Source organism: Sciurus vulgaris (genome assembly GCF_902686455.1).
Source record: "Sciurus vulgaris genome assembly, chromosome: 10".
Lineage (NCBI taxonomy): Eukaryota > Metazoa > Chordata > Mammalia > Rodentia > Sciuridae > Sciurus > Sciurus vulgaris.
The window spans coordinates 115,359,374-115,371,482 of record NC_136470.1 but is presented as its reverse complement, the minus strand read 5'-3'; the positions used below and the strand labels follow the sequence as shown (position 1 = coordinate 115,371,482).

The window sequence follows — 12,109 nt, the reverse complement described above, 5'->3', positions numbered from 1 at the left end:
TTTTTTCCAAATACATCAAAACTTAATTACAGCACAATTTGTGACACAAGATTGAAGCTGAGGCTATCACTCTGAGAGTTAAACAGTATCGCTAGCCTGTAAATTCTACCTTTTGTTTCCAAAGAAAGGCACATATGAGACACACGCAAAAAATAAATAAATAATAAATAAAACCAATGAAATTGAGATGTGCAAGAACAACAACGTAACTACTCTTAGTCATGTGTCTCAAATCCAGGGTTGATGTTTCTAAAACAAAGAAATAATTGACTTTCTGATAATAATATTTCTAAGTTTATTCACAAACTGCAGAAAAACACACTTACTGAACTTAACACAAATACCATATTCTTTCAAGCATAAAATTTACTTTTGTGGATAAATTTCTTCTATGAATCCCATTTAAAGAAATAACGACCTAATGCAAAAATTCCATTTAATGGTAAATTGTTTAAAAATAAACTATATCCTCAAAAATAATATATCCTTTTAACTTGAAGATTTCCTTAGCTGGATTACTGTAATTCTATGTTTTATGAGATTAATGTCTTTCTTCAATTTTGAATTCTACAAACAGATCACTTAAGAGATTACTTTATAAACCATTTCATATTATGCAGTCCTAAAAATATTGGTCAAAACCTTGAGTGCTTAGTATTTCACTTTTGACTACTTTTTCTATAATAAGATTTGAAAGAACTGACCAAATTTGATACTCTGAAATACTATGAGTATATTCTGTCAAGTTTCATCAGACCATAGACTAGAGGTCAAAGAGAAAGCTCTTCTGGATCTATTCATGGATTTCAACAAAACAGCTATTTCAGGATTTTGTTCTCAAAGCAAGAATGAAAATTCAAGAAAACACTAATTGGTAGTCTCTGTGGAAACTGGTAAATTTCACTTTGAAGCAAGGAAATGTAAAATTTTATATTCAACAAATTAGTAAATCCTAGACTCAAATGTAAGCATTCCACCACCATGAAGAACAAACAAAGTTTAATAATTTAATTATATAAAATATATTCAGGAACAGATGCTGCAACACTCACTTTATATCTCATAGGAATTCAGAAGAACTCGAACATGCATCCTCATCGACCATGTGTGGACAAACATCCACAAAGAACCAGCTAAGACTAAAGCTGGATATTATTTGAAGGCACCAACAGGAAGCTTCTGGAAATCTTAATTGTGGTTTCTTTAAAAAAATTTTAAGTAGCACATGATGCAGAGATCTGACAAAGACCCTTCCTAACCCAAGGCCACATGCAGATAAAGAAACTCACCTGTGTTATACTCCTTTAACTGCAACTCCTTTATAGGCATGTCATCAGGAGTCCGAAAGGCATTAAGAATCTACAAGAAATTGGCATTTACACGTAATAATACAAATCATATTCAAAGAGTGAATTTTATATTTTCCCTACTAGTTTTTATTCTACATAAAGTTATGATTATTTTATAAAGGCAAAATTAAACCATGTACACAAGACATTCAAAAAGTGCCGAATGAGTAGAACATGCTTATTCAAAAATTCCCAAGTGTATAAGAAAATAAGAAGAGCATAACCTTCAAGGGCTCAAGCTCAAGATGCCTTCCAAGCATCTCCTGCTCACTTGCTGTGTAATCTTTTAGTGCCTACTTTATCTGTTAAACATAAAATGATGCACTAAGCTCAACCAGTCCAGAGTCACAGTAATTTGGTCTGATCAGTTTTTTCTTTATATTCAAATGAGCTGTTCTCTCACTACAAATGTCACTTCTTCAGTGATACCTTCCCTAACTGCCCAATCTAAAGTGACATTCTATATCTTTTTGTTGTTGTTGTTGTTGTACTGGGGATCAAACCCAGGACCTTGTACATGCTAGGCAAGTACTCTACTAGTTACATCCCCAGCCCTAACCTTTAGTCTTCTTCAGAAAATGTATCACTGCTTCAAAATGTTACCTATCTTTTGTTTGCTTCTGTGTTATTGATGAAGGCAGTGACTCTATATTATTCACTGCTGTATCATTCAGTGCCTGCCTGGAACACAATATAGGTTGAATCCTTAATCCAAAAATCTGGAATCCAAAATTCCAAAAAGCTTCAGATTTTGCAGCATTTTGGATTTCAGATTTTCATATTAGGGATGCTCAATCAGTAAAGTCTACTCCAAAACTCACAAACCCAAAGCCCCTAAATCTGAAATACTTCTGATTCCAAGCATTTCAGAAAAGGAATCTTCAACCTGTAGTACTTAACACTTGCATTAAATGAATTAAGAATACCTACTCATACTGGACAGGAGGGCACACACCTGTAAACTCAGTTACTTAGGAGGCTGAGGCACGAGGACCATAAGTTCAAGGTTAGCCTCAGCAACTTAGCTTGGCTCTAAGCAACTTAGCCAAGACCTTGTCTCAAAGAAGAAAAAAAGAGGAGGATATCCACGCCCCCCCCCAACAAAAAAAAAGAAAAAAAAAAAAAAAAAAACCTATTCATGAACATTATGAGAATTAATGCTTATAAGCATTACACAATGCCTGGCACAGAATAAGCACTGTTAGCTCCTGTTGCAATATTCTGACCAATTCTTCCATAAGTTCTGCCATAAGTTTAGTCAGTCAACCCTTTACAACTGAGCAGATAGGCAGCTTCTAGCTTTTACCTCTATAAATCAGCTTTTTTTTTTTTTTTTTTTTAGCTGTCAATGGACCTTTATTTTACTTATTTATATGCGGTGCTGAGAATCAAACCCAGTGCCTCACAAATACTAGGCAAGCACTATCAGCATCTCTATCTATGCATTCCTGAAATAATACGTCCTACCAGATGATTACCAGTCTGAATATAGCTACCATTTGTCATGGTTTTACAAACCTCGCCTCAGTGAATACATATATAACTAGTACAATCTGAATAAGCTCTATGGATTATACCAAAGTCAATTCCCGGTTTATACATACTATAGTTATGCAAGATGTTAACACTGGGGGAGACTGGGTAAAGAATACACATGTTTTTCCTCCCTGTATGTTTCTTTGTACTTTCCTGTGAATCCATAATTTTTCAAATAAAGTTAAAAATTTAATTGACAGAGACACAGAGACAGAAAAAACACATGCCTCACCTCTTCTTTTGTGGCATTTTCAGGCACCCCACTTAATCGAATAAACCTGCTAGGCTTCTTCTCCTCACTTGTGCCAGTCCTGTAATCTTGATCCTTAAATTCAGAATGTAAAATTATTTCACAAATAAATATATTTCTGTGTGAAAGTGAAGTAACATGAAATATAGGTATTCAGGATCAAAAATGAAAATGACTTTAATCATGTGAAGGTATGAAAAAATACGACTGTATTATTCTGAGTTCTAAATATTGACTTCAAATCCTTGTATTACAAGTGAATTATAACCCAGGCTCAGTGAAGGAGTTTTGAAATTGTAAAATAGAACATAAAGAAAAACAATACTGGGTTGGGAGTTTAAGTGAGAGCACTTGCTCAGTGTACACAGGCTCTGAGTTTCAATCCCCAGCACCAAAAAGAGAGAGAAAGAAACAACCCTCAATAGGACTTTTATACAAAAAAAAAAAAAAAAAACCAAACCCTACTATTCTCAAAACTGTATTTTTTTCCTGAATGAGCAAATAGCAAAAAGAGAAATTTGAGCCAGATGTCATTTAATAAAGATGACTTCTTACAAATAAATTTCAGAAAAAGCCAAAAGATTTTGTAAGTAGAAACCATACAATAGAAGAGTATAATTCAGAGAAATCTGTACTCTTCATACTTATACAAGTCTTAGCTCCAACTCTATTTCAAAAATTATAGAAAGGATTTAACTTTTGAGAAAAAGTCTCCTGTAACTAAATGATCCTATCTCCTAGTTAAGCTTATTGCCTAGGTAAATCAACAGTGTCTTCTTTTACTTTTGAAAACAGACTGAGTTAGATAATAATTATGTGGTCGCCAGACTCTAACATTCTCAAAACTCATTATTAGGTAATATTAAGATCACTGTCCAAAATAACAGAAACCAAAATAGAAATTGATAAAATCTATTTTAAAGATAACATTTTCTAGGCTGAGTTGTGGCTCAGTGGTAGAGCACTCACCTAGCATGCATGAGGTACTAGGTTCAATTCCCAGCACCACATTAAAAAAATTTTTTTTTAAAAAAGCTAAATAAACAAAATAAAGGTATTGTGTCCATCTACAACTAAAAATATTTTTAAAAGATAACATTTTCTTATTAAATTGCAAATGTAAAAGTAAACTTCCTTGCTTAGAAACATAACATTTAAAGTTAATTAAGTTAACCACTTATAATAACTTTTCTTTTTTTTAAGTTGTTGATGAACCTTTTTTTTTTTGGGTACTGGGGATTGAACTCAGTGGCACTTGACCACTGAGACACATCTCCAGCCCTATTTTGTATTTTATTTAGAGACAGGGTCTTAGCACCTCACTTTCTGCTGAGGTTGGCTTTGAACTCACAATACTCTTGACCTCCCAAGTCACTGGGATTACAGATATGCAGCACCATGCCCAGTTCTTTTGTTTTTGTTTTTGTTTTTTTTAATTTATTCACATGCAGTGCTGAGAATCAAATCCAGTGCCTCACACATGCTAGGCAAGCACTTTACCACTGAGTCACAACCCCAGCCCAGATTACAACTTTAAAAAAATTTTAATATCTTTTTTTAATTTTTATATGGTGCTGAGAATCGAACCCAGTGCCTCACATGTGCTAGGCAAGCACTCTACCACTGAGCCACAACCCCAAACAAAATTACAATTTTTAACATCACCTTCATGACTGCAGAAAGACTTCTAGGTCGTCCAAGTTTAAATAAGAAAATGAATCCTAAATCATAATAATTAACTATAGAAGAATTGTGAGAATCACTTCCCAAAAATAATTACTTTCAAACTAAATTGTCCCAAGGTATTTAAATCAGCACAATAAAGCAAAATAAATCAACACACATGTAAAGTATTATATGGTTTGGCACAGTGGTGCACACCTATAATCCCACAACTAGGAGGTTGAGACAAGATCACAAGTTCAAAGTCAACCTCTGCAACTTAGCTACATCCTAAGCAATTTAGGGAGACCCTGTCTTAAAATAAAAAATAAAAAGGGTTGGCAATGTGGTTCAGTGGTTAAGTGCCCCTGGGTTCAATCCCTGGTACCCGCCCACTTCAAAAAATATTATCTGAACCAAGGTCCCTTTCTTTAGAGATATATATTCCTACATTTCACTAGTGAATAAAAAATCCACTTTTTCTATTTTGAGACAAGGTCTCCTTTTATTGTTGTTGTTTGTTTGTTTTTGTTTTGGGTACTAGGAATTGAACCCAGGAATGCTTTACCACTGAGCTACAACTTTAGCCCTTTTTATTTTTTATTTTGAGACCAGATTGCTTAGGGGCTTGATAAGTTCCTAAGGCTGGTCTCAAACTTGCAATCCTCCTTCCTCAGCCTCCTCAGTTGCTAGGATTACAGGTGCTTGCCCAGCCAAATTTTGTCTTTTTGTTTTGCAGTGCTGGGGGACTGAACAAATTTTGCTTTTTAATGGTAGTACAATGAGACATCAGGACTAAAGGTCCTATATTCTATACTTAGTCCTTTAGAAAAGCCTTATGAAAAAGGAAAAAAGCAATCCACTTCATCAACATACCTGAAGGTCTCGTTGGGCATCTCGGGCAGTTTTGCCCTCTGGAAAAGACTTGCTCTGGCCATAGCCAAATATCTGGCTTCCTGGCAACCTATGATCCACATCACGGTACTCCATGCTTCTGTAATCAGTGTCTTGTTGGCCAAGAAAATCCAGATCACCTTCTTTAAACAGACCAGCATCTGAACTCTGTTCACCTCCAGAAAGCTGTGATTTATCTTGGTCTTGAATAGGACTTTGGCTGTTCTGAAAGTCTGATGGAGATTCATGTTCAAAGGCTACACCTTTTGTTTCTCCTTCTCTTGTTTCTGAATGCTCAAATTCTCCCTTCTGAACACAAAAAGCAGGCTTTTCTACTGTATGGTCATGTGTGGATTCTTCTCTCTTGTTCACATTGATACCAGAATGTTCTCTATCTTGCGCAGAAGGCTGAATGTAATCCAAAATTTTTGGATCCCCAGGAGGCATCTCCCTATCTTTAAATTCCACACAAGGTCCCACCTCTCTGCCCCTAAAATCCTGATCAGTCCTGGACCGGTGTCTACCTCTGAAATTTGAATGTGGTGTATCCCTGTCCCTAAAGTCTAGATCAGTAGTACCTGAACCTCGACCTCTAAAGTCCACCTGTGTTCCATCTTTATCCCTGAAGTCCAAATCAGATATATCTCTATTCCTAAAATCAGAACGAGACTGATCTCTGGTCCTGAAATCCAAATCTGATAAATCTCTTGCCCTAAAATCTGCATGGGACCCATCCCGGCCTCTAAAATCTACATCATAAGTGCCCCGGCCCCTAGAAGCATCCCTACCTCTGAATTCAACAGTGTGAGCATCTCTGTCTCTGTAGTTCATATGAGGTGTCTCCCTACTTCTATAATCCATAGAAGTACCATCTCCACCCCTATAGTCCATAGGTGGCCCTTCTCTATCCCGAAAATCCCCAGAATGTATGTCCCTACCCCTGAAGTCCAACTGTGAAGAATCTCTGCTCTGGAAATCAGAAGATGAAAAATCTCCCCCCCTGAAATCATGTCCAGGTCCCTCCCCTCCTCGATAGTCACCATGCGGTCCGTCTCTAGCTCCATAGCTGAAAGAATGCTCCTCTACATTTGCAAAGGGAGGCCCCGAATGCCCCTGGAAATCAAAGGGAAGTGAATCTCTGCCAGGAAAGTTGCCAGAGTGTCTCTCTTGAGCATGACTCTTAAGGGGAGGAGGAGGATAATCCCTGTTCCACCCGGGAGCAAACCTTTCTTCTTGGCTCCCACTGTAGAAACAAAGACAGTGTTATTCATATTGTCCAGAGAGTTTGAAATCTACACACCAGCATATTCTTCTCTAATCACAGCACATTCTTCTTTAAACATTTTTTTTTTTTTCAGAGTTCTGTAACAAGGTCCTAGATCTGCAGAAAACAGCAAAGTTTTGCTATTTTAAGACGAAGTGGCGGAGTAAACTTTTATGCTCCCATTTCAGAACACGAGGAAAGTCAACACAAGGTTTTCAACATGACTGCTGCAGAAAAAGCTTTCACCCAGTCCTGCAACAGGGAAAATCCGCAATACCAGATAAGCTAACAATGGTGACATACTACAAAAATGTCCATTTCCTACAGCCAGGGAACTCAGAATTCCAAGGTCAACATGATGATTCCTATACATTGGAAAAATCAATGCACTATAAATTTCTTAACACTAAGTTTTAGGAAGTGTCTATTGCTATATCTAGGGGTAACATCCCAAAATATTTTATTACAACTACAGCATGGATACCACCCAATTAAAATGGATTCAGTCCTCAAAGAAACACTGGTTATATATCATCACCATTAGGAGCAAACCAGTGTTCATCAGATGAGCATTACTCTGGCTGCATCTAAATCGCAGTTCCACAGTGGCTCTGCCCGAAAGTGCTCTCAGCTGGGTCTTAGTATTATAACTACCCAAGGGTATCACAGAAAGTAGAATCATGCTACAAATCATCTGTAAGGTATCTAAGCTAAGCAAGAGCTTCCAGGAGCTTAAAATTAGAAACAACCTAGTAACAAGTATTCCCATGTCCCAAACAAAGAAAATGACATGCCAGATACCAATGCCTAGCTTTTCAAAGAAACAAAATGTATTTTAAAATAGGTATGGTATTAAACTCACAATCTCAGTTTACAGAACTCAGTAGATCTGGCCCAATCTTTCATACTACCCAACTTCTTCCCTTTCCCTAACCTTCATTTTGGTTTTGGTCAGATATTATGGAATTTAAGTAAGCAATTAAGCACTTGGAATCCTGGGTAAGGACACATGAAAAAGGAAAGCATAAAATTATTTGAAAGGTCATCTGCTGTTTAGCAGTAAAACAAAAGTATTAAGAGATCAAGACCAACTCAGTTCTCCTTCCAGAACACAGAGTTTCTATTCTAAGATACTTCTGAGCTCAGATTATACCACTATTAAAAAATCCAAAGAACAACTAATTCTGGGTTACTCAGTTCAAGAAAGTTACACTACCAACCCCTTTTTAAAGTAATAACAGAACTCTACACTAACCTAAACACAAGAATGAGGTACATTTAATGAATTTTCAGACCACAATGTCTTCCATTGGCTCCCATTAACATTAGTTATGTTCATCATAAGAGGAACAAGTTTAAATGTATTCTTAAGAAACACAATTTAACACCAAAAATAAGATGTTACAATTAGCTTTAGTGTCTCTTATACTTAAAAATCATTCAACAGCCAGGTACAGTGATGCACACTTGAAATCCCAGCTATCTGGGAGGTTGAAGCAGGAAGGTTATAAGTTCTTGGCAAAATAGCAAGAACACCTCAATATAAAAAATACAAAGGGATGGGGATGTAGCTCAGTGATAGAGCACCACTAGGTTCAATCACTAGTAACACAGAAAAATATGTATCATTCAAGTCCTATTAATTAGCCTGCTGAAAGACTGAAGGCTCCTCAGATTCATGGGACAAGGGATAGCACCTAAAATTTGTATGTTTATGTGCCAAAACATTTTCTGAGCAGAACACATCCAACACTGCTGCTTTGAGTATTGCCCTAAGGATTATTTTATCCTCCTAAGACAAAGTAGATCAAGAGTAAGGGATTGTATAAAGATATTCACCCCCACACCCCTCATTGGAAATTAAATGGAGGAGCACTCTACCAACAAGCTATACCTCTAGTACTTTTTATTGATTTTATTTCTGGTACTGAGGATTGAACCCAGAGGCTTTACCACTGAGTTACATCCCCAACCCTTTTTATTTATTTATTTTTTAATATTTTTTGTTGTAGATGGACATAATACTTTATATTATTATTATATTTTTTAATGTGGTGCTGAGGACCGAACCCAGGACCTCACACATGCTAGGCAAGTGCTCTATCACAGAGTTACAACCCAAGTCCCCCTTTTAATTTTTTGAGACCAATCTCACTAAGTTGTTTACGGCCTAAATTAAATTGCTGAGGCTGGCCTTGAACTTGCAATCCTCTCGTCTCATTCTCCAGAGTCACTGAGATTACAGGTATGTGCCATTGCACCCAGGCTTTTTATTTTTTGAAACTGGGTCTCCCCAAGTTTCCAAGGCTGGCCTCAAACTTATAAACGTCCTGCCTCAGCCTCTTGAGTTGAAGTGATTTTAAGTATGTGCCACAATGCCCAGCTATATAGGAGTCTTAACACTATTTTAAGGGTTAGGGAAGTACTTCAGTGGTGTAGTGCCTGCCTAGTATGCACAAGACCCTGGGTGCAAGCCCTAGTACCACAAAAATACAAAATAAATAAATAAATAAATAACGGTATTTTATAGATTCTAATCTGGCAAAATACCTATTTTTGATTCAAATTAGTACTCAAAAGAAGAAAGTTATATAAATTATATCTCCCTCTAGTCAAAAATCTTAGAAGTAAGCCAGGCACAGTGGCGCATGCCTATTATCTCAGTGGCTCGGGCTGATGTAGGAAGATCACAAGTTCAAAGTCAGCCTCAGCAACTTATCAAGGACCTAAGAAACTCAGTGAGACCCTGTCTCTAAATAAAATATAAATAAAAAGGGCTGGAGATGTGGCTCAGTGGTTAAGCACCCCAGGTTCAATGCCCAGTACTGGAGGAAAAAAAAAAAAGAAAGAAACCTTAAAAATAAGATTTGGGGGAATGGCTCAGTGGTAGAACGCTTCCTATATGTCTGAAGCCCCAGGTTTCAGCCCTCCCACCACCCCCAAAAAAATCTGTTTTAAAGATGATACAGGGGTTGGGAATTTAGCTCAGTGGCAGAGTGCTTGCTTAGCATGCACAAGGCCCTGAGTTTGGTCCTTGGCCCTAAAAAGAAAAAGATACAAAAAAGTTGGGCCCAGAGACACATGACTATATAATCTCAGGAAACTGGGAGGCTGAGGCAGGAAAATCACAAGTTCAAAACCTGCCTCATCAACTTGGTGAGACCTCAGCAACTTAGTGAGATCCTGTCTCAAAACTAAAAATTAGCCAGGCAAGGTGGCACACACCTGTAATCCCAGCAGCTCAGGAAGTTGAGGCAGGAGGATTGAGAGTTCTATGCCAGCCTCAGTAACTCAGCAAGGCCCTAAGCAACTCAGTGAGACCCTATCTCTAAATAAAATACAAAAAAGGGCTGGGAATGTAGCTTAGAGGTTGAGTGCCCCTGAGTTCAATCCCCAGTACAAAAAAAAAAAAAAAGAAAACCAAAAACCAAAAACGAACAAAAAAAAACTATCATCAGTGCATCAGTGTGTATTATACCAGCTATAAAAACATTAATTCAGGCTGGGGATATGGCTCAGTTGGTACAGTGCCTGCCTCGCAAGCACAAGGCCCTGGGTTCAATCCCCAGCACCACACACACACACACACACACACACACACAAAAACATTAATTCCAGTTGGGTACCATGGCACATGCCTGTAATTCTAGCAATTTGGGAGGTTAAAGCAAGAGAATCACAAGTTCAAGGCCAGACTAGGCAACTTGGCAAGACTCTATCTCAATTAAATATTAAAAGGACTAAAAATGTAGTTCAGTGGTAAAGTGGCCTTGGGTTGAATCCACTAGTACTGGGGGGAAAAAAAAATTAACTCCAGAGTTAGGCCTAGGGGCACATATTTGTAATCCCAGCTACTCAGAGAGCGGAGGAAGGAGCATTACTTGAGCCCAGATAGTCAAGGCCAGCTTGGACAACACAGGAAGATTCTGTCTCAAAAATAAAGGAAAACAATTAACTCACTATAAATGTAAAATATAAACCAGAGGTAGGAGGAACACAAGTTCAAGGACAGCATGGGCACTTTAGTGTACTCTTGTCCTAAAACAAAAAATAAAAAGAGCTAGAGATGTAGCTCAGTGGTAAAGTGCCCTGGCTCTTCAATCTCCAGTACCATGCAAAAAATACACACCACACACGCACACACACGCACAAACACACACCCCTCCATTTATAAATAAGATGGTCCCCACTTGCTCATACCCAGTAACTCCCAAGAGATCTTAATTGAACTTTAATTTATGTACATTTTGCTAACTTTCCTTACTATCCGAGTATGCATTACTTTGCTATAAGAGATAAAAATAAATATGTAGCAACATTTTTAATGTTTAAAAAGTATTAAGATTATGTACAACTATAATAATGCACCAATTTAAAATGGGGGGGGGGTGTTAGTAAGAGCCTGGCGTGATGGCACATGCCTATAATTCCAATGACTTGGGAGGCCAAAGCAGAAGGATCACAAGTTTGAGGCAAGTCTCAGCAACTTACTGAGGCTCTAAGCAATTTAACAAGACCCTGACTCAAAATAAAAAATAAAATGGGCTGGAGGATGGGATTGTAGCTCAGTGCAAGAATGCTTGCCTAGCACATGTGAGGCACTGGGTTCAATCCTCAGCAATACACACACACACAAACACACACACACACACACACACACACACACACACACACACAAATAAATATATATACACATAAATACATAAATTAAATGAATTAAATAAAAATATAATGAATTAAATAAGTAAAAATATGAAAATACATAAATACATAAATTAAATGAAGGAACCAGGCATGGTGGCACATGCCTGTAATGAAAGCAGCTCAGGAGGCTGAGGCAGGAGGATTGCAAGTTCGAGTTCAAAGCCAAGCTCAGCAAAAAGCAAGGTGCTAAGCAACCCACTGAGACCTTGTCTCTAAATAAAATACAAAATAGGTCTGAGGATGTGGCTCAGTGATCAAGTGCCCCCAAGTTCAATCTCTAGTACCAAAATAAAATAAAATACAATAAAGGTATTATGTCCATCTACAACTAAAATGGGGGGGTGTGGGGGGGGGCGGTGCTGAGCTGGGGATGTGGCTCAGTGGTTAAGGACCCCTGCTTCAACTACTGGAACAAAAAAAAAGAAAAAGAAAGAAAAAAAAATGTTATAA

At 37.4% G+C, this 12,109-nt stretch overlaps 1 protein-coding gene across 4 annotated transcripts in view; it reads right to left on the bottom strand.

The window, feature by feature from the left end:
* RBM6 (RNA binding motif protein 6) overlaps nucleotides 1-12,109 on the bottom strand; it is a 99,219-nt gene that overhangs the window by 69,769 nt on the left and 17,341 nt on the right. For 3 of the 4 annotated variants that reach the window (XM_079155466.1, XM_079155465.1, XM_079155467.1), the window contains exons 3-5: nucleotides 5,674-6,934; nucleotides 3,118-3,210; nucleotides 1,290-1,359 (exon numbers count right to left, since the gene is read on the bottom strand). In XM_079155466.1, coding sequence (XP_079011592.1) covers nucleotides 1,290-1,359; nucleotides 3,118-3,210; nucleotides 5,674-6,934 — 1,424 coding nt within the window. The remainder of the gene's footprint in view (nucleotides 1-1,289; nucleotides 1,360-3,117; nucleotides 3,211-5,673; nucleotides 6,935-12,109) is intronic. The other variant, XM_079155468.1, reaches the window with a different exon arrangement.